Source organism: Aptenodytes patagonicus, chromosome 3 (assembly GCF_965638725.1).
Source record: "Aptenodytes patagonicus chromosome 3, bAptPat1.pri.cur, whole genome shotgun sequence".
NCBI lineage: Eukaryota > Metazoa > Chordata > Aves > Sphenisciformes > Spheniscidae > Aptenodytes > Aptenodytes patagonicus.
The window spans coordinates 132194701-132218530 of record NC_134951.1 but is presented as its reverse complement, the minus strand read 5'-3'; the positions used below and the strand labels follow the sequence as shown (position 1 = coordinate 132218530).

Here is a 23830-nt window from a genome sequence, read left to right as displayed (position 1 = left end):
GGAGCTACAACTCTCCGTGTTCAGACCAGGATGTTTTGCGCCTATGTGTCGCTTAAGGAAAGCTCACACTTAACAGGAAGGGCCCTTGGGAGTTTTTAGGCATCTCTTGGGTCCACAGCGTTGAAGGGCTGACTTCCTGGTGTGCCCTTTTGCACGTGGACACCTAAAACTCCACCAAAATCTAAACTCTGTTGTTGGTTTTTGCTCACAGAAACCGTGATCTTAATGCGGTGTGTAGCAGGTAATTGATCCCAAATACACCAACCACACAGTTAGACACTGATCCATCAGTCTCCTCCTCTGATTTCAAATGTATTAGCTTAAAGAAGCAACACACACAATACAGACAGAGACTGTTCAAGAGCAAGACTAACTCTGCAGCAAGTAGGCCATGGTGCTTCCAGGTACTAAGGACAAGGACAGCGTGGTTACTCTGCAGAGCTTGCTCAACACCACCGTTATCGTCTCCTATGGAGAAACTCATCTAATGTTACTTTAAGGCTTCCAGGTGTCACTGGGAGACTGTCTTCACTACACTGTATCCCAATCAGACCTTTTTTTTTTCCCCCCCGTCCATTCAGCTAATCAACAGTTCCAAGTTTGCCTCTATTACCGTGAAAATCCATACTTTCACCTAATTACCTAGACTTGCAGGTAAGCAGTGCAGAAGTCATTTGTCTCCCTTCTAAAACAAATCCCTTAGTTGCATCACTACTGCAGCAAAACAAAATGCAAAGCAGTGCAATACTTCCCTGTGTATGGCTTTGCTGCAAAGTCCCACCAAATAGTTCTAGAGAGCCTCATGCTAACACTGATTTAGTGAGGATCTGTTTCTAAATCAAAGATGATTCAAAAATCTACCAGGACAAAGACTGCCGACAGTCAACCCTCCCTTCCTGCAAAAGGAAATGAGGCCGTTCAGCACTTCGCAGGAGTTGCTCAACAATTCATCTGGGTAGAGCCCATGTTTCAAATCCCACCAGGCTTTGCGTCTCCTGCAAGCTCAAGGTACGTTTTACAACAAACCTGTATTTGGTTGCAGCAGTCAAGTGATGCAAGGACACATCCTTGCATTTTCTTTTGTTATTTTAAAAATTTCATCCAACCAATGTGCATGGATGCATTCTATTCTGCAGATCCTATGTATACACTCCTCCTTTTATTAATATGCTACTGCATTGAGCCATTGATCTCAAAAATCACCATTCTAAGATCACACGTCAATCTGAAAGACATTTTATTAACAGTGAACCTCAGTTCCTACACTCTCCTGGCAACTCCAGCAAATTATCAAGCTAGTGCCTGCTATGTGAGCCTGCAGCCAGCATTAGCCCTTGGAGAAGAAGCTACATCAAACCTCTGTCTGGGGATTTTAAGACTTGCTTTGCCCAAGGGCTGCCCAGAAAGGGGAGAGGAGACAGAAGGAAGGAAACAGCACTAACAAAAATATCACAGAAGGCACAGAAGGAAGGAAGAGCACCAAGGTCATCATTTGACAAGTACAAGGTTTGGCCTCCCCAATAAGAGAAGCTGCTTTTCCAAATGAAATCTGTATCGTCACTGACCAATACGAACTACTTACTGATACGGACTATTTCTTCAAACTTACAGCAATGCTACAGCAAATGACGTCTATGTAGAGAGCTACTTACTCAGTCCAAGCTGAGCAATCTCTTCAAGTTCAGCTTCTGTCTTTGCTGCAGCAATAGCATGAGGCAACTTCAGGGTGAATGGAAGGACATCCCTATTGTCGAAAAGAAAAACAATTATGGTTTTCACAACAACATCCATAGTTTTAAAAGAACTTGTTTTCAACACTGGCAGTGGCTGAGCTCTAATTCTTTTCTTCTTCTTGAGCTGTGGCAGGTAGCAAGAACCTTAAACACACAGCATGCAATGCTACATTACCAACCCCAGGGCTCCTTTACATTGGAAAGTGGTGTGAAGTGCAAATGACACTCAAGTCCCAAGGACTCTCTTTAGGCTCATTTCCACAGAGCCATCCAATATTTTCTCCTATTACAGCAGCAGCTTTTACACCCGGTCTTTTACAAGCATACCAGTGAGATGCAAAAGTGTTATCTGCCCTTAACGCTTCAACAAAGCTTCTTATTTTCTGAATATGCTGTTGATTGCTCTCAAGGTTGAACTGCAGTTCTCAGAATAAAAATTTAAATGAGTACTCAGGCAGTTACCCTAAAAATTTCTAAGCTATGATGTTTCGGTGCTACTCCGTCCTAGGCTGAAAACACACTTCATTTAAGAAAGTCTTTCAATTTATTCTCATATGTGTTTTTTCTTCACTGCATACTAGAAGTTCAATGGATGTTTACAAAGGGAGGTGCATGAACAACAACATAAGCCAAATCCAGTGTAAAAAGCTTTTAGACAGATTTTAAGGGACAAAACTACTTAACCATATGTACATTGTTTGAATACTACCAACCAACACTATACCTCTTGCTCGCCCAATTGGTACTGATACACCCTCAAACAACAGTGCATGATAAACTGCAAAATCTGTAGTAGAAGTACCTATGTAATTAAGAGTAAATGAGAACAAATGGAGCACAGGAATCCTACATACAACTGGTGTCAGCATAATTTTTTTTTTTTTTTTTTAAGGCTGTGAACAAGCCAACCATCTGCGGAAACACAGACAGATAGTGGGTTTTTATCACATAAATATTCTCTATGTTGCATGTTAACTCGTTGAAAAAACAGGATCTCAGACCACTGCTCAAATTCAAATCAAGCATATGCACGAGTGATACACTAGCTAAAAAGTATTTGAAAAGACACTTTCAACATCGTTACCACAGATAATCTAGAGTCTAGAACACCATCATGGACTCAATACAAAGATAGGTAACCCTTGACTCCTCATACAAACTGACTGGGTATCTACTGCAAGAAATTCCCTCTGGTTTTAGGAAATCGTCCTGGTTTTACTGTGATGTACCAAATGGTACTCTCTCTTTCTCACAATAGCTACCCATCTGCTTCCCTAAGAAGCCTACACATTTTCCTCTTGCACCCCCTGCAATCCTAGACTGCTTCCTGAAGAGGACAATGATGCTGGGTAGATGCTGCCACTTAAGAAACAGTAGGCAAACAGAAACACTTTACGATGTTTCTCCACTAAATGGGGACATAAGCATCTGCTTCCAAAAGCATACCCACAATCAAAGAGTGAGCATCATTTACTGAAATCTCTGGACAGGTTTGCAGCTGAAGTTGTATTTATTACTGGTATCTGTGGATGGGTTTGCAGCTAAAGTTGTGCTTAAGAAGATGCACTAGGAAAGCCTTAACACCATGTCTAAGTTGTGATCGTCACTCTTTTCACTTCCTTCCCCTTCCCCAAAGGGCAACAAGGAATAGAACAATAAACAGGTGAAGAGCCTGGTTATGCAGTTTTGTATGTGCTTTCTGGATGGGAGGCCTGACTGCATCAGGATACTAAACTCACACTTGGCTGACTGAAATACCATTAAGAAAATTAAAGCCACTTTGCAGAGAGAGACTCTCAGTTACGAAACTCATGAGCAAGGCAACAAGCTACTGTGTGTTTGTGGGCTTACTTTTAGCAAATGCAAAGCAACTTGGAGCCTTCAGTGACAGAAAAGAGGTAGACTAATGCGAAGAAATCTACAGTTGCTGCATGCTCCCTGTAGGCACTTAGAGGGAATTTACCAGAGCCTGGCTAGCATGCAGAACTGAAAGGGTGATAAGGAATCTCTCATTGAACTGCTTTTAAATGCAATTTCAGCTCATTTCTCATCTCAATGCTGACCTTATTTATGGTCACAAATTACTGATGTGGTATAAATACTTCTTTCATCACATGCATGTACAGCTTGGCAAAATGGAGACCTGTAACAAAGGGGGTCTAGATGCTTCTCCACCACAAACAAGAACAGTAAGCACAGCAACCTAAGCGTATCCCTAGTGAGCATTTCCCACACCAGAAATCACCACTGTCAGCACTAACTGGCAACCTCATTGCAGCAAAAGGACCATCAAAGTTGCCTCGCCCCGCTTCTTTCAGAAAATGCGCAGATGTGCAGTTTGGCCGTGTCCTGTCTGTGGATGAATGTAAGGCTTGAGCATTAGTCTGGAAGTTTTCACCAGTAAACTAAAGTCAAATTGAAAACAACTTAAAAAATAAAAAACACCAGCTATTTTTTCTCTGCATACGACCTGGAAAACAAGTTGGGCAGCCATAAACTGGAAAGCTGATGAGGCCATTTACTTGTTCACAATTTACACATCTCTCAGTTGTCATATTCTACAGTGACATTTTTCCATTATGCTCCTAAAATGCTTTTTACTAGCAATTCTAAGAAGTGGACATTGCAAGATAGTTTATGGTGCTTATTAAATGAGTTACAGAGCAGTTAAGAAAGCACTACAGGATATTAGCTAAAGTAAAGTTCAACTTAGCAACACCTCACAGTTGGGTGGGTAACATAACACCAGCCTTCCAGCAATCAGTACCAAATAAGACACAGAGACTTGCTTCCAATTCCCATCTCTTATTTCTCCCATTACCTTCTAAGACTATCCAGGAATGTCTGTAGATTGGCAACACAATCATAAATATTGGTAACACAATCATAAATATCATGCTAAACCAAGTCCTTGAGACTTTTTTTCAAGACAGTCTAGCAAATGCAACTCAGAACATAACACCATCTTACCTGCTAATACAGTAGAAAGCAATAAGCCTGAATAAATCAGCAAAACTTATTCCAGACCCCTCCAAGGAAAACGCTGCAAAGAAAGTTACAAGAGGGAAAGAATCACACATCTATCCTCCATTGCCTAGAAAAGCTTAATAAAATGCATCTCAGATTTTTGCATAAAATTAGTAAGTTTGCACCATCAAAATAGCTACTGTTTGGTGAAAACCGTGTGAAGGAGTACGTGTCTCTGCTAAAGGCATTTTCAAGAATATAGCGATAGTCTTGGTGGTGGCTTTGTTTTTGTATTCCAAACATATGGTCTAATTCCTGGGAAACAGATCAAGCATGATTAGAATAGCACAACATTTCGCTAATAGACAATAAATCAGTAACTGAGGCTTTGTTTGCCCTGTGTACTAATATACCTAATTTTAAATCTCTTGTTTCCTCCTCTTGCATTCCATCCTACTCACTTGACTACTCCCCAGATGTATTAGCACCTAACGGGAGATGATAAATTTTCATTCACTTCAAAAAAACCATTTAACCTGAAAACCCTTTAAAAAAAACCTCAGACAATTCTGCTTCATGCCATTGCCTTGCACAATGAGGGAGAAAGACGCAAGCAATGCCTTTAATTTTTTCCCACTCCATACCATTGTTTCTTATTGATATAAATACTTGTTCACAGTAATAATGACATAGAAGTGTGTTGTGGTTTAACCTCAGCTGGCAACTGAGCACCACTCAGCCACTTGCTCACTCCCCCCCACTCCCGCTGGGATGGGGGAGAGAATCAGAAGAGTAAAAGTGAGAAAACTTGTGGGTTGAGATAAGAACAGTTTAATAATTGAAATAAAATAATAATAATAGTAATAAGAATATACAAAGCAAGTGATGCACGATGCAGTTGTTCACCACTTGCCAACCGATGCCCAGCCAGCCCCCAAGCAGCGGCCCCCCCAGCCAGCTTTGCCCCAGTTTATGTACTGAGCATGACGTCACATGGTATGGAATGTCCCTTTGGCCAGTTGGGGTCAGCTGTCCTGGCTGTGCCCCCTCCCAGCTTCTTGTGCACCTGTCCTGGTTTCAGCAGGGATAGAGTTAATTTCCTTCCTAGTAGCTGGTACAGCGCTGTGTTTTGGATTTAGGGTGAGAACAATGCTGATAACACACCGATGTTTTAGTTGTTGCTAGGTAGTGCTTACGCTAGTCAAGGACTTTTTAGTTTCCCATGCTCTACCGACTGAGAAGGCTGGAGGTGCACAAGAGGCTGGGAGGGGGCACAGCCAAACTGGCCAAAGAAACATTCCATACCATGTGACGTCATGCTCAGTACATAAATTGGGGAAAGCTGGCCGGGGGGGCCGCTGCTCAGGGACTGGCTGGGCATCGGTCGGCGGTGAGCAACTGCACTGTGCATCACTTGCTTTGTGTATTATTATTGCTATTATTATTTTATTTCAATTATTAAACTGTTTTCATCTCAACCCACAAGTTTTTCCCACTTTCACTCTTCCAATTCTCTCCCCCATCCCACGGGGGCGGGGGGAAGGAGCGAGCAAGCGGCTGTGTGGTGCTCAGTTGCCGACTGAGGTTAAACCACAGCAGCACCTCCAGCCTTCTCAGTCAGTAGAGCATGGGAAACTGAAAAGTCCTTGACTAGCGTAAGCACTACTTGGCAACAACTAAAACATCGGTGTGTTATCAACATTGTTCTCACCCTAAATCCAAAACACAGCGCTGTACCAGCTACTAGCAAGAAAATTAACTCTGTCCCAGCCGAAACCAGGACAAAGCGATTGCCACCTCACTTACATTAAGCTCTCTCTGATTTCAGTGGCAAGTCTCACCCAATGACTACAAAGATCAAACAGAAGAAGCTCCTAGAGTGGAAACGATCTAGATCTTTCACCTCTGGACATGACAGACCAGAACAACAGAAGGAAGAGCCTTTGTGAAATATAATAGTAGCGTAAGACAGGTTCCTGAAGTACACGAACGCCGGTCTCTTGCAGCCTCAGACAACTTCTACAAAAGGGTGAATGTGAAGTCTGTGATTGCTTCAGCCCATCCCTGAGTTAGAAAAGCCAGCTCTCTGGCTGTTGTGGCGTGCACACTGTCACTGTTTCACTGGCAGAGGAATGCTTTTGAAATTCATCTCCCAAGGAAAGTACTTCCACTGCTGCAGACATCTGGGCTGAAACAAGGCAGACTCCCGGGCTTGGTGGAGAAAGCGAAAAGCCACGCAGCAGCTTTAGATACCTCAGCAATGCCTCTCTCAGTGAGTAGTGAAGGTGTAATTTTGTCAGTACTCCATGCTGTAAGGCCAGCTCCCACACGCAAGGTTCCAGTGCTACTGACTATAAAGTCTGCACGTGAATGAGAGGAAAACTTAAGTCAGGTACTGATCTTTTATCCAACCTTTACACTGAAGGACAGGTCAACCTGGTCATTCATGTGCGTGGAAAAAGGGATTTCTTTAAGAGAGACACTAACAATACGGATACTAAGTACGCAGGTGATCTGGGGGCGGGCTAAGAGAAGATGGCTGTTCAGATCCCTGACTACAATTAAAACCTCAGCTATGACTGGTGAGTAAAAACATCAGTAGATACTTCCCCCTTGTGGTAAAATTTTATTCACGAAAGACAATATATTATTATTTTATTTTCTAGATGGGAGAGAGGGAATTCATTAGTATAACAAGCCTACAAACACAGCCTTAGATCACGCAAATTAAATACATCTGTACTACTGCCAGTCAAGCAGCTTTCCACAAATATTAATTCACTTATGAGAGAGAGATTACTTCGTGGCTGAAAAAAAACAAAACGGAGAAAAAAAACCCCTATCATTGATAGCTGTCTCTTCTCTTTGCCATGCCTTGTTTGTAACTGGAACCAAAACCAGACACATAGAATTAACTTTTTGTTGCTGGGGGTAGGGAAGGGAGAGGTAAAAAAGAAACTCAGCTAAAACTATCTCAGTTTACTAACAGAAATAGAAGTTAACTACAGACCCTCTGCTTCAGGGAAGTTTAACTGAAATTGCTGCCGATTTTCTCCAGTTTTCACTTTCTTGTTAAAATGAACCATTTGCTCCACTTGCAGTTTCTGCACCGCATACGCTCACCAGCTGCAGCTTCCTTTTTCATTCCTATATCTCAAACACTCTTCACACCCTCCCTCTAAAGAGATGAGGGCAGTATTGTTTTGAAACTGACTGGAACTCTAACATTTGGTCATTTCTATTAGAAAACAGGGAACAAATATGGTTGGAATTAAAAAAGAAAAATCATTGATCTCGTATCAGAAACAGTTCCAAAGGGTTAAAATCCAGCTAGTTATTAAATTAAAAAAAACCCCACCAAAACCAAAAACCAAACCAAAAACAACACACACCCAAATTTGTAGACAGAGAGAACTCATGACAGAGTTGCATCCAAGGAACAGTCCCCTGAGTACAAGGAAATGCAAGGACATTTCATTGAGAGCAGACAGGTAGACTCTGTGTCTTCAGAAGAGGATAACTACCCATAATAATCAATGAATCCTGGATTCAGCAAGGTACATAAAAGAAATATTCCAGCTGCATCCGTCTTCCCTTCTCCAGGATATGCTTGACCCACTCACAGAGCCCTCTGCGGAGAGCACTGTAGGCAGCCTGTGACAATATTTGCATGACTTTGGGTATCTTCTGCTGTGTTTCACCAATGCAGAGTGCTCCTGGCTCATACAGAGTGACAAATAGCTGAAAAGTATGTAACTCACAACTTACTGTATGTACTTTCTTTTATTGCAAATTCTTTTAGGCAGGACCCACAGTCACTGGGCAGACGCAGAGAGATGACTTTCTTCTGCAATCTTGCAGATTTCCTAACCAGAAATATCTGTTGTGGAAAAGGCAAAAGGACACGGTTTTAGCTTCATCGCAGTGCCTTAATAGAGACAGATTATAGACACAAGGAACCAGAACAACCTCATGATCTCTGATCTATATGAAACATCTCGGAATTTTACTTGGTCATTACTATATCAGGTCCAACAGCTTAGTGTAAAATGGCAGCAAAACATTTAGAAAAGCGTCTTATCCTTGTATAACACAGACACATGACACCAAGTCCATTATGCCCTTCTCCGAGCTCTCCAGTTCAATACACAGCAAATCCCAAGTCTTGAGTCAAGCTGCAGAGTCTGGAGGAGACCGATGGTGGAGTGTTCCTGTGTCCCACCAGCCCATTCATGCAATCCTTCTGCACCAGGAGGGAGGCAGCATTAGAAACATGCCATCAGCCTCATCCAAGATGACAGGGCCTGGTTTCCATCACAGCAACTTTAATGCAGGCACCAGTGAAGGATAAAATGCTGTAATTTCCCATTTTTCTATTGTTTTCTCATTATGGGGGAAATACATCTGTCACATACAACCCTGGTTAGCAAGGTCCAGCTTTGGAGCTGTAATTGCAGCAGTCTAGTTCTCAGCTCCCGAGGACCCCAAACTAGTCCCCCAACATATCAGCCCAGGTAATGGGTCACACTCCAACTGGTCCAGCTGCCAAGCGTTCAGGAAGCCCTCACTTGGATTATCCAAAGCACAGAACAAATGGGGGTGGGGTGTTGGTTGGTTGGTTTTTTTGTTTGGGTTGGCAGGGTGTGTGTGTGTTTTGTTTTGGGGTTTTTTTTGTGGGCTTTTTTTTTGTTGTTGTGGTTTTTTGGTTGGGGGGGTGGGGTGGGAGGTGGTTTGTTTGTTTTTACCACTAACACTTGCACCATATAAATTGAAATGCAACATCTTACCCCAGGAGGCTGGGCCTGCAGAATTTCCATGGCTTCAGCATCATTCAGACCAAGCTGCAGCCACACAGGGTGAGTATGGAGGAGCTTGTCCAATATGCTTAGCTTGTTGGATAGGCTGTCATATCCAGAGTCCCGGGGGCAGCTTTTTACATCATTTTTCTCAGGAGAGACATTATCCATGTCCTTTACTAGACTGTGAAAAATTTTTTAAAAATTAAATTAGACATGCCGATCTCCTATAAACAATCACTCAGTTCAGCAAACAGAGTTATCACAAAGCTAATGGCACTGCTGGTAGCCTGGACTGGCCTTTCTCCTACTGAGAATTCCTGTAAGTATACACAAAAATTCTCTTATCCATAAGATTTCTTTCTTTCACTCGTCCTCAGTTTAACAGCTAGCTTTAAGATAAGCCCTAGCATTCTTGTATTAGCTTGTTAAAATTCGGCAATCACTTCAGATACAGGTGTATATGCATACGTGATTGATTGAACATTTCACCTCATTTCTTTGTTATGTTCACATTTGGAAAAAACTTCTCTTCAAAGCTATTTATACAATTCAGATATTTTTATTCCCAGATAGATTGCAAAAGCTGCAACCCACAGAAGTCTTCCTCTGTCCTGCCTGCCAAAAAATCTGTTACTCTGACAATGGAGCAACCCACTACCTGTTGGCGATCACTGCACCAAGCACAAGCACTTTCTCTGTTTGCTTGTAGGGATTATTTTCACAACAGAAGCCCACAAACTAGCATCACTTCATCTTATTCCCAGACTGTCTGCTCCACCAGCCCTGTCAGCTTCACAGCTGTGTATCCATCTTTGTTCCCCTCTGCTAATGAGCGGTCAGAGACCTCAGTCAGGAGAAAAGAAAAAGGAGACAGAAAAGAAAAAAAAAAAAGGAAAAAAAAAAGGTTAAATTCCCCAAATAACCCTCCCTAAGGCACAACTTCATTAAGAAATTGTCCTAAGTGGTAGTAATTTTTTTATGGTCCATGCTCTAAATTCTCTAAATATTTACATTTTGACATGAAAGGTCCTTACCTCACATTTAGTACTACACTTCCCAGGATCAGAAGCAAGTGAGGAATCGTATATTTATGCTCCTAATTCCTTTGGCTCTGGATCAACTCTTACGTGAGGAATAAAGGCTAAGCTAAGCGTGAATGTGGCAAATTAATGTAAGGTTAAAATTTATTTGAGGCAGGGCAGCTAAAGTTACTGCTAAATTCAGTAGTGAAGTACAGTTCTTGGAGGCTACAGATACTCATTATGATTAAAAATCCAAATAAACAGAATATTTTGAGACCTGCTTTTGTTACGCAAAGCTTCACCATCATTCATATAATCCAGAACACCCAGTATGATTGCACATGTTGCTGGTTCAAATTCCTCATTTTTGAGCTAGAAGTACATCCTGCGATTCTTCCAGTGCTAGAAATCACTACAGAACAGTTACTCTGGTAACAGCTTCCTTATGACAGTATTTTAGCATAGACAAAAAACACCCTGTAAGCTCAAGATCTGAATCACTAAGATGTCAGGCACAGAGGCTGCATTCTCCCTACAGACCTTTTCTGATGCCAGAAGAGGTCCTGAGCGGCAGAGGGCAACACAGCTGCATTTCCCCACTGCAAACTGTCTCACAGCTCTACAGAACTTTGTGTTTTGGACAGGCAGTAAGCATCATTAACAGCATTTACCACCTTCATTATGCCAGCTACTGTACCCAGAGCAAATGGGTAGAGACTTCACAAGCACAGGAGCACCGAATACTTACAAACAAACAAAAATCCACACACACCCCCTCCAAACGCAACCCCAAAACAAAACCCACCAACCAAACAACAAAAAAACCCAAACAACCAAACTGCTCTTTTTCTAGCTTTGGTCAGCAACTTGCAGCATCTCTGGACAGGGCTAGAAACGAAAGTAAGTGGGGTAAAGAACTTTCACTACATGATCAGATAAGAACAGGCACAATCATTCAGACTTTTCATTACCTGATCAATTATCACTACTGGATCACCTGTGTGCCTCTCCCTTCCTTTTGTCCTCTTTCTCCATTTACTTATTTATGATGTAACGCATTTTAGATTTGCAAGGCATCTAAAATGCAGATGATCTTCCCTCCCCGAGTGTCAAAAGCTGCTAGTAACTGCCAGTATGCCTTCAAGGGGCACAAAATACACAGAAACATGTTGTGTGCAGAAGGGAAGTAGTGTTTACATCAGTTATGACAGGGCTCTGAAACAACAGGAATCCTGGGTTCCCCTTTCAACCATGGTCCCAGCAGAACCTACTGTCATAATGTATGAATCTCCACAAAAGTCAAATCATGAATCACAAAAGCGTTTTCATGAGCTGTACCTCCAGTAAATATTGCTCAGAAACTTTTCACTCACCTTCAGAACCAGTTAGCAACGTTACAAACCAAAGACAGCTATAGCAAAGTGCAAGTTATACACTGACACTGGCTGTGGGCTTAACTAGATATAACTTATATCCATTCCTTGGTCAAGAGGTGGAAACTAAACATGTTGCAGAGGGAACATGTCTGAGAGGGAAAATTTGTTTGCCTACAAAAGAAAGTTACATCACATGCACAGATGCATGACTGGTATCAGCTATAAGGACTGGCACTGCTTGCTACCACGAAACAACCTAAAGCTAGTAAGAGTTTGCACGTGTACGTAGGGTCACAGCGTTCCTCTTCGGTATGGCTGGATTAATGTTGTCAAACACACCCAAGCCGTTATAAATCGGAAGATTAATTTGAATAGGGAGCTGTCAGATTTTTGGAACCTCCAAGTACTTATAGGCACAATCCTTCCCACGTGCTGAGATTGAGGAGGAACGCAACATGTGAGCCCACACCTTACTGACCTAGATGCACACACACCTCCTCGTTGCAGCTGCTTCTGCCCCCTCGAGAAATAAGCCAAAGGTTATGAGTATCCTGATCATGACAAGACTTTCTGCCACTCCTAAACACGACCCATTCAAATGACCCAGATGCACCGCAGCTGGATCAGTACTGGTATGTTATTGCAATCTGCAGGAAGGTAAACTAGGAACAAACAACACACAAAAAAAAATTTCCCATCCAAATAATAAAGAAAGTGACAGAGAGAAAGATCAGACCTGGTGAACTACTGGCAAGAGCATAGCTTGGAAAAACCACATCTGGCAAACCACATACAACCTACGAGAAGCCACTTCTCAAGGTCCAGGAGGTAAACGCAGTCAAAAGTCCATTGGTCTGTTCTGACAGCCTATTTGCGATGGTCTAGCACTACTGAGCATCATAATCTGAGTTTGGTTTTTATTCTTAAAGTTATTTTAATTAATGATCTGGGCACTAAACATACAGTCAAACCCTGACACATGGGAGTTCTTGAAATTTGTCACAGTTAAGACTGTAAAATTATTTGGGACTGGGATGTGCGTGTAACTTCTTTGGAAACAATAGCATGAAAAGAACCACCATTTGAATTCCTCACGATCACCTGATGAATTCAAGTGTACAGAATAAGAAGCGCCAAACATGAGGCTCAAGGGGTTCGAGATAACAACAGGTTTGATTGGAACGTGCTAGATCAAATTTATAGCTGTTATTGCTGTTTAGCTATTAATTGGCAGGCTCCTGTGCTTGCCATGGGGCTTGCTTGCCTTACTGTGTATTAGAGTCTAATGCTCGTTAGTGGCTGCTTTTTGGTTTCGCTGCTTACTCTACTGCTTATCTTATTCTGCTGTGCCTGAGAACATTTTGGTAACAGCAATGGCCATACGCCTGGGCTGGCAGATGGACAGGGCATCGCTGCTGTTTCTGTGCTTCTGTACTGAACAGGCTGAAACTCCAGTGTGAACTCGAGGCGAAGAGACTCTGACCTGTGGATGAGTCCACACAGGAGCAGGACACCCCAAAGCATCTGTGGCCATGAATAAGTCCACATCAGAGCAGGTACATCTCAAAGCATCTGTGGCCGCGGTGATGTCTGTGCCGCAGCAGGTATACCTCTTGAAGGGATCGTGGCCCAAGGGTAAGTCCATGCTGGAGAATGTACACCTTGAAGCACCTGTGGCTGCGGATAAGTCCATGCTGCAGCAGGTATACCTTGAAGCATCAGTGGCTGTGCATGAGGTCATGCTGGAGCACCTCAAAGCGTGTGGCCAAGGATAAGCCCACAACAGAGCAAGTACACCCCTGGAAGGACTGCAGCCATGGGTAAGGCCATGTTGGAACAGGTTTACTTCTGAAGGGACTGGGGCTGTGGGTAAGGCCACGCTGGAGCAGGTATATCTCTGAAGGCATTGTGGCCCACGAGAAGGCCACGCTGGAACAGGTGCACCTCAAAGCAGCCGTGGCTGTGGATAAGTCTATACCGCAGCAGGTATACCCCTGGAGAGACTGTAGCTCATAGATAAGGCTCCACTTAGAGCAGGTACAACTCTAAGGGACTGCAGTCTGTGGATAAGTCCAAGCCAGAGCAGGGGCAAGGGGAGGAGTTCATTGCAATGTTAAACCTGATGGTCTGGTCCAAGGGGACCAGGGGTGGAGATTGTAATGGAAATACTTTTAAATTGTTCTAACACAGGATTTGAGTTGCACGTTATGGGAATTACTATAGCAGGAACCGCCTGAAGCAATGGAGGACAAGCCTTACAAGAAGCAGTGCAAGTGCAGCAGTGGCTCGACCTGAGCTCGCTTTGGTGCCCAGTAACTCCACGCAACACACCACCCCTCCTGTCCTGAGTGACCACCACAACAGATAGGGCCCAAAGTCATGGACTAAGTGAACTCAGTGGACATTTTGTGGACATTTTAAATACATTTTACAGGGGTGGCCCATAGATGGAGGGAGTGATATCTGTGTGTTATATCAAAGGATGGGAAAGGGGGGTGATGGTTAATGAGGTTGTATTGGATAGTGTGCTACGTGAGCATGACATAAATGGTATGGAATACGGAGTGCAGAATGTGCTGGTTTTGGCTGGGATAGAGTTAATTTTCTTCATAGTAGCTAGTATGGGGCTATGTTTTGGATTTGTGCTGAAAACAGTGTTGATAACGCAGGGATGCTTTAGTTACTGCTGAGCAGTGCTGACACAGAGTCAAGGCCTTTTCTGCTTCTCACCCCACCCCACCAGCGAGGAGGCTGGGGGTGCACAAGAAGTTGGGAGGGGACACAGCCGGGACAGCTGACCCCAGCTGACCAAAGGGATATTCCATACCATATGATGTCATGCTCAGCATGTAAAGCTGGGGGAAGAAGGAGGAAGGGGGGGATGTTCAGAGTGATGGCGTTTGCCTTCCCAAGTCACCGTTATGCGTGATGGAGCCCTGCTTTCCTGGAGATGGCTGAACACCTGCCTGCCGATGGGAAGTAGTGAATGAATTCCTTGTTTTGCTTTGCTTGCGTGCGCGGCTTTTGCTTTACCTATTAAACTGTCTTTATCTCAACCCACGAGTTTTCTCACTTTTACCCTTCTGATTGTCTCCCCCATCCCACTGGGGGGGAGTGAGCGAGCAGCTGGGTGGTGCTTAGTTGCTGGCTATGGTTAAACCACGACATTGCTGTAACCTAAACGCTAGCAAAATATGTTGTATATTATGCAACAATTAAATTTCTCTCCTGGTTTTACTTTTGGGGGTTTGGGGTTTTTTTGTTTGTTTTGGTTTGTGGTTTTTTGATTTTTTTTTTTTTTTTTTTTACAGTGACTCCCAATAAAAGACAATCTGACTAGGTCACATTAAACTCAAAATCGAAACACAAATCAACTCCACGGATGGTCTACTTTAATGCAGGGGTACTACACTGGTTCCTATCCAGTGGGAGAGGAGTTTCAACACAATCCACAATGAATTAAAGAAAATACATGATTCACTCAAGTTTCCTTAGATTTGAGAAAACCCATAAGCGTGCGGGAAGTAAACAGAGGTAACTGCCAAGATAAACAATGCCGTGCTGCATCCTGATTAGACTTAGCTCACAGTAAAAAGGACAAGATACAGGTTGAAGCTTGTAACCAGGATGATCCTCTCTCTCAAACCCACAGGGCTATAACATACACCTTGATCACGTATCTACAAAGCAAATGCTCCTGCCCTCCCACTTGCTACAGCAATTTTCTTTTGGTCTCTCAAATCCTACCTATGCCTCTTGCTCTTAGCTTGTAAAACCTAAACTTCTAAACACTTCTCTCATTTTTTTGTGGGACTTGGGACAACAAGCCGATCTGCTCTCTGAAACTACTGCCAACCTCCCCAGCCTCCTGCATTGACAAACACTGGCCTGAGGAACGGACTTTTCTCTTTGTGATTATGAACACAGTGAAGGTGCATCCAGCTTGCGTGCACATCCTACCAGGATAACCAACGCTGTTCCATGGATTGCATGTTGAATTAAACAAAGCCAGCTGCTGTAGAATTTACACACACACACACACCCCCTCTCTGTGGAAGAACTTACCCACCCTTCTGAGGGCATGAGAGGAGCTGTAGGAAGGACCTAGGTGACCATCGGCATTTGAGGGATTCAGTCTGCTCCCACACTATGGAGAAGGCTGGTTATCAGCCCAAATGAAAGAGCAACCCTGGGTTTAGCCTATCATCCCAGATGTGCTCACTAGCCAGGAGGAGGGTCATAGTGAGAGACCAGGTTTGATACTATAATGAAGATAAGGACTCTAACTTGCACGTGAATGTGTCCACATTTCTTCACTCCATTTTTTGCCTGGATTGGCCTCTGTTTTTAGAGTGCTTGCACACCAGGGTCACGTTACCCGGGGGGGGGGGGGGGAGGGGGGAGGTCTGCTCTTTGCCCATGGCAGTAGGATGCTCAGCATCTCCCCAGTGATGCAAATTAACAAGCTTTGCTGCCAACTCTTTGCCACAGTGCAAAAGGTTTGTGAAACACAGCTCTGTGTCCAGATTCATTGTTCTCCCACTCCGCTGTTGCTCAGCAGCGAGGAATATTCCTCTTGTTTCTTTCACAGTCACAAGGGCAAAGAGAACAGCAGCAGGCAGGTAAAGTGAATCTTTCTAAAATTGCAGATGAGCGTGTGTGAACCTTGCTCCAGTCCCTCCAAAGGCTCCCCAGTTAACCCAGTTTGACTCCCCACTGCAAAAGTGCCTGAATTTCTGTAAATCCTGCAACCTAGCAGGCCTTAATCACACCAGCCTAGCCTATGCAGTCATATCGAGCATCAGCTGGGAGAGGGCGTAAAGCCTCTGTGAGCATTACCTCCACTCCTCAGCAGCTGGACTGTCACTTTCTTCTCCATCCCATTACAGCTGAAGGGACAGGACAAAGCTGCTGGGGAAAAGGTGGTTGGATATTTGCCTACCTGTCAACAATAACAGAAGCAATTCACCGTGCAAGACATAGAAGACGACTCTACTTAATAACTGCTGTGGAAAAATGTAGAAGACGCAGGTGTGAGGGCTGTCCAGTGCAAACCACGAGGGAGGGAGCAAAGTTCTGCCCTCATTTCTGTCATGGTAACAGAGCAGGAAGGGAATAAGCTGCAGCAGCTGCCACCACCAGCAAAGCAAATGATCCCTGAATCATTTCACAGGCACCAAATGCTCCAGGAAGACTGGGACTTTACAGCCTTTCCTACAGAGGGACAGCAGCAAGCTTTTTCCCCTCACGGTCATTCACAAAGACAACAGACATGCAGGGGTCCTAGCACCCTCGAGGGAGGCTGAGCGCCTCCTAAAAGACCATCTGGATGCCACCAGCCATGTCACGTGTGCTCCCCCATCCTACATGGACCCGGGCTGCCGTTGCATGCAGAAGCTCTCTAGTTACCCTTTCAAAGGTCACCAGTACAGCACAGGTCAGAAGTTTATCCCATTTATGCCCTTTTCTGACAACTCCACTCATTTGCATTACTGAGATGTGTCTGCGCTGGGAAAAAGTCCAGGTGTCAAACACCATGGAATACTGAAACGGATGACATGAGTGTCCCATTTAAACCACATTTTTACAACCCTCTTTTTTGCCTGGCTTTTACATGCTTACAAGCCAAAGTTGTAGGCCCAGTTACTTGAATCTTTCTCAATGTTACTTGGGACAGAGATGTAAAAAAAGGGAGACAAGTCCAAAATATAACTGGGGGGAGGAGTATAAATCTGAAAGTCACACAACCACAAAAAACCCCCAACCAACCAACCAAAACCCACACACTACAACACTAAAGTTGCAGACACGCAATTTCATGTACTTTTTTCTGAATACCGTTGAGAGCTCTTGCAACCTCTCCCTTTCTAGAACTGTTCTGGGTGCATGTGGAGATATGCTAAGGTGAAAAATGAGCAAGGAAAAGAGACATTCCTTTTAGCTCAAATTTCTCTAGATACACATCCAAATGCCACATCAAGATACCAACTTCTGAACAGAAGAACACAATAATAAAAGCAACCTACGTTAATTACAAAGTTTTAAATTAGCTACAAAGAAAAAAGTTATGATAGTAAACACATCCTTGTGGGGAGTCTAGTTTAAGTAAGAACTCTGGAAAACCTTAGGTGAAAATACTGTAATCTTGCTCTGTAGTTCTATATAAACAAAAGATACCAGTGTACAACTAATTACATGATTTATACCAACTTTGATACAACTTGTTCCTTTCATAGAAGCATGCAGTTCAGAATTATGTAGTCATACAAAAATTGACCTTCACTCATTTATTCAGATTTCATATTTTACATTTATCATCTTAAAAGCGACAGAAAAGAAATATTTTTTTTTTTTACTGGATGGCTATTATTTCAATATGAAATTTAATTCAGTTAAGTAGTCATGAAAATTGCATTATCAACTTTTGTATGTTAGCTTTACTCTCATATTTTAATCAAAATATATTTTGCACTCAAAGTTAACAAATTCAGTTTAAAAAACCCATTAAAAAGAAATCAGTAAAAAAATCCCCTGGATCTGTAACAGAGAGATTTAATTGACTGTTTCCAGCTAAGTGTTTCCACCAAGATTTTAGAACTAGTAGATCTTAGTCTTTCATGCATATGGTGTATTCAAAGATACAAGAACCCTTTTCTTAACTGAAAATTAGCTAATGATCATTGAAATTAATTAGCTGAATCCACCAAAATGGAGAAAGTATCCTTTCCGCCCCCATAAAAGAACTGTGCTTTCAAAAGCTTTAAAACTTGAATAATGTGTAACCAGAAGTATAGCCAAGGACTTTAATTAGTTCAGCTGTCTTACGTTCTTTACCACTTGGGCAACAAAGGTGCTGCTCATGTTTTATTTAAATAGTTTAAATATATATTGTAGTAAGTTTTAGCACATTTCAAAAGTATTTCTAGAAAGAAAAAAAGCTAAAAGCATGGATGTATTTCTAAATAACAAACTATTATCCACTTGATTAACTCACTGCCTTGAAGAACAAAGCCCACCAGCTCCAGAGCTGGCCCAGACTGTGCAGTCAGAACAGAACGCCTGCATTGGTTGCTTTCCTTCTGCAACAAATATTTCAACGATAAGGACAAAAACGTGTTCTCTTGTTAACACAATGATTAAAATATTGAATATCCTCCAGATGTCAATTAACAGACATTACCAATCAAACACAACAGCCATAGCAAAGCCAAAATGCTGGGGTCTCACTATGCCCACTTAAAGGTACAAGTATAACATTGCAAATTTCCACAGTCCACACCTACATGGCATGACCTATTTTAAAAAGCCAGAACTTTTATCTGCACTGTAATACGCATCTCAAATCATTTTAAGGTTAAGAAAATGCCCCCTATCTACTCTAGGGTTTTTTTTTAAGTGTGTAAGATACTCACATATAAATGAACTTAAACACATAACCCACAAAAGCATCAGCTCATAATAGTCAATATTTTACTTCCTAACCTGAGAACATAAATAAATCATGTTATTTTATGTTGAATCTTCACAGAGCCACTTGAAGCAATGGACATTTTTAGTCTTTACAGCGTGAAAGCAAAGCTCATTGCCATAGACAATGGGAATAACATTAGTAGTTTCCTGCTTTAGACATTCATCAAGGTTTGTAACAAGGAAGTAGAAGTGAAGTTCAGTTGCTTTTAGAATATATTAAGGCAAATACACAGAACAACTGAATCTCTGGGCACTCCTCCTGCACAAAGGCAAATTCCTTGAATCAAGAACAAGATTATCTACACCCCCTACGTTGCTAGGATGAAAAGTGCTAGGACATAAGCCACCCAAGAAGAGAGCACAATGAAAATATTCCTGTCATGGTACACCTCCAGGAACTATGAAAATAAACGTTTTAATCACCTTCGCAAATCAGCAGATTCATCTTCCACTGTGAGATCTGTCTGTACCATCTCCTGTTTCAGTTCTCCGATTTCTGAGGCAATTGTGTCAATGAGCTAGAAAGGGACAAAAATAGTATGACGTCAAGTGAGTGGAAGAGGCGTGGTAAAGAAGCACGGGCAAGTTTAGTCACCAGAGATTACTCTTTTTTTTTTTTTTTTTTTTTAAAAATCGCATCCTATTTGAACTTCCCCTTGCAAAGGAAAAAGTAAGGGTTGAGGCCACTTATAATTGTTCTCGGAGGAAGAATAATTCCTGTTTTGTGCCAGTACAAAACCTTCCAGGTTGGCTAGCTTTTTTATTTAAATATATTAAACCTACAGCCTCAACATATTATACAGCAGCTTAAAAGAACTAAGTGATTTGATCCTTTGTGGCATTTACTTTCTCAAACAAAAAGAAAAAATATAATTAGAAGAGTTTCATCTGCAAGAGTTATTTCAGAAAGGACACTAAGGCCAGCATTACAATGTTGTGGTGGATGAAAAGTAACAAAGCAAGGAAACGGGCGGCTGCTTTTCACATTAGGTCTTGGACTGCACTTGAACAGAGCAACTCAATTAAAAGAGAGATGCCTTGTAACACTTCAGCTCAGGTGGAACACAGTCTTAATTTTGGACACAAGGGCAAGAACTCATTTTAAAATGGGCGAGATTAGCACTAGGGCTGTATCCTGAGAAACACAGCATTTGCTAGCCAGATGTCTGGGAAACGTTTTGTTGAGCAGAAACCAACTATGAAGTTTGCAAGGCGCACTGTCTTGGACATTCTTTGCAGCAACTGCATCAAGTTTGCTTGACACACCACACCATAACAGTATATAAACCCTGGCAGTGTTCCCCCTCTACTGCCTGTAGTGAAACCTAGTGAAAAACTTTGCAGTGATGCCATCTCCTCTACCACCACCCCCGCACCTCAGAGCAAACAAACAAAAACCCTGGCAGACTAAGTAAAAACAGCTTTCCAGTCCAGTCTTCACAGTCGCCCACAAGACACGACCCTGAGTCCCACTAGTGTTAAGTAGCTCAGTACAGCAGCATTTTCAGAAGATTGCAGGCAACATTTTCCTACTGTTTTATTGGAAGTTTTCCTCTACCTCAGAAACTCACACCCTCCTTTGCTGTGCAGCATTATTCTGATCAAGTCAAAAAAAGTTTCAGTCTCCGCTTACAACAGGCCAACTCCATTAAGCATACATTAAGTGAGAATGAATTACCACACACTACATCCATACCGTAGGCTTCTTTCTGTCAAGGTCGGAGCTCCCAGCCATACTGTACCACTGGCATTACAGTTTACAAAGATCTTCCACCGGCTGACTCTCAAACACCCCCTGAATCACCGCGGCAAGATGTGAGCAATGCCTTCCTGACCATGAGAAAGAGCAGCAGGAGGAACCCAAGTCGTACTGACGGAGCAGCCTCGCACCTCACTGCAGCACTCAGCACCCCTACGAAACAGCACCTCCAAAAAAGAGCCGCCGAGTGCCCTCCTAGGCACAGGTAAAATCATTCCTCCTTTTGCATAAGGGATGAATCCAGCCCCCACATTGGCTTTACACAGTGAAAAATACACATCATTGCTGTCGGATGAGCCTCACTAGAAAGCCATTGCATCATCATGCACGTCTGACAGTGGTTATGGGCAGCAGCATCACCTTAGAGGGAAGCTTTGACCTGGGTGCTCAGAGAGCAGTACCAGGCTCTAGCCAGTACACAACTGACTGCATCTTGCAGATCACACTGCTTTGTTTTCTCTCTTTTAAAGCCTCTACCGCCTTAGCATCATCATCCTTAATACATTTATTCTTGTAATCCTCTGAAATGCAATATAGCTGCAATTCTCACCGACCTGATGGAGGGGGAGTTTCATGCTATGGTGTGCTGCCCCCAAACGGCAAGGTTCCACTTATTCCCTCGGGCTGGCTTGGCTGTTCATCCAGCCCTGTTAGCTGGTTCAGCTTGCTAAAAAGTTGGAAGACTTTTTCACTTTGTCTTTTGGTTAGATTTCTGCTGGCTTAATGACCTGAACCTAATCTCTGACGGGGTCAGACAAACTCCAGAGCAGACACCAGGAAACAGAGGACAGCACCAGGCTGCCCCTTTCAGGAAGGGCACTAGATCCTATCAGCCCAATGTGAAATCATGCCCTGTTGCTCAGCCACCCCAGCAAATAGCCCAGGGTTTTGGGCTGTTCATGCTGACCTTGGAACAGAGAACCTATGCCCTGGTTTAGGCACCCCAAGCTAGCCAATAACTGGATCAGCCACCCTAAACTCCGCAATCTGACCAGGACACCTCTGGAATTCAGCCCACTCAGGTCTTCCAGCTGTCTACATAGTAGCAGGAAATATGCTTTTGGGCTGACACTTGCTAATGAAAACAGTAACTACCAGCATCTACAGGGAATAAAAAGCTGCACACCCCTATCACGCACTGTATTTGGTGTGGGTGTGTGCACGTGACGGTCTAAGAAACAACTCCCAGGATATTTAATCAAAAATTTTTCTGTTTAAAGTAACACCTGAAATTATGATAAGCCATGCCAAGATTTCAAGTCAACCATTAAAAGAACGGAATTCAAATAAATTTTTTCATCACGTGGATTGCTGTTCAGGTTTTAAAGAAAAAGAAAGCAATTGATCTATGGAAAGTCTCTGGCTACAAACCTAAACTACAGCTGATGTACTTAACCAATTTTTTTAACAGCAATCCTTCTGTACAGTAATCCTTCTGCACCTGTAAAGTAGAGAGATCCACTAATGCAGTTCAATAGCCAATTAATTCCACACAGAGAAGCTGACTACAAGTGTAAAAAGACAGAAAAATTGCAGTTGTCTTCCAAGCTAAGCAGTAGAAGGGGAAGGATCAGCTCTACTAGGCCTAAATCTCTGATGAGCAATCCATTACAGTCTCTAGCTACAATAATCACTCTTAAGCTATTCAATTAGTTTCAAGCACGAATGTGCCTTCTTAAAGTTAGTTCTGAATAACTAATGGCATTCTAAAATACTGACACAATGGATTTCTTGTTATTTGTATCCAGATGTGTGAAACACAAGTTAAAAAACCCTAATAAATATATGTTCAGAAAGAAATACACAGTTTGCCATTTTTAAATAAGGAGCGTGACAAGTATAGAGAAAAAATGGAGCACACCTTTGGTGAAAAAAATCCATTCCAGATTTAATTATAGCCTATCAATTACTTAAATCAGGATTTCCTCTTCCTGGATTAACATCACATTTCATAACTGATGGTGCTTCACAGTGGAACATACAGCCAAGGGGCTTGCTTTATTATAAAGAGAAGTTCCAATGCCAAAACAGAAGCAAAAAATATTAATTTTTAAGTACCTGCTGAATTTCCCCAGTCTTCATTCATTATTATGTTTGCTAAGTGCAATGAGGTAGTCGAACACAACCATACAAGTTGTTACTGCTAAATAAGATACATACTGCTGATGCAAGTCTTACTATGTCTCTACCGCTTTTGCAGCCTTCTTATCCCTTCCAGTTCTGCTGAAGCTTTTCATTTTGGTTCCTTAAAACAGCTCATAATTGCTCAGCACAGTCTTCTGTTCGCTTTTTTTACTCCCTTATCCTTCACACCTTTACCTACATCTTGGCATACATCTTACCACTTCCCTGCCCTATATTTTCTGTCCTCCATTCAAGAGCAACATGTTTCAACTTAGCCCCTTTTTCAAGTACGCAAACATGACTTGCAAATTTTAATTTACTTCAGTACCGGGAAATGGAACTTTTAGATTAAGAAGTAGATGGACTTAATTTAAGGCAGTATCATTCTCTTCCCAGCCTCACTGGGCACTACGTTTCCACCTTTCATATTAGCCTCCAAACAGTAGGTTTCTTGGATGAAATCCTCCCAGTCTCTCTGGCAACTGAATGAGTAAAATGGAATTCATTCTCTGTCTGCTGTGAAGTTTCTAGTATTTTCAGATCTCCTAACCTCCCAACTGCTCCAACAAGGTAGCATGCA

At 42.6% G+C, this 23830-nt stretch overlaps 1 protein-coding gene across 9 annotated transcripts in view; it reads right to left on the bottom strand.

The window, feature by feature from the left end:
* RIN2 (Ras and Rab interactor 2) overlaps positions 1–23830 on the bottom strand; it is an 84512-nt gene that overhangs the window by 21104 nt on the left and 39578 nt on the right. For 5 of the 9 annotated variants that reach the window (XM_076335270.1, XM_076335277.1, XM_076335271.1 and 2 more), the window contains exons 3-7: positions 19791–19885; positions 9488–9680; positions 8469–8580; positions 4704–4776; positions 1653–1744 (exon numbers count right to left, since the gene is read on the bottom strand). In XM_076335270.1, the coding sequence (XP_076191385.1) occupies positions 1653–1744; positions 4704–4776; positions 8469–8580; positions 9488–9680; positions 19791–19885 (565 nt within the window). Of the gene's footprint in view, positions 1–1652; positions 1745–4703; positions 4777–7710; positions 8171–8468; positions 8581–9487; positions 9681–10157; positions 10243–18891; positions 18977–19790; positions 19886–23830 lie in introns of those variants that run through there. The other 4 variants (XM_076335274.1, XM_076335276.1, XM_076335275.1 and 1 more) reach the window with 4 other exon arrangements.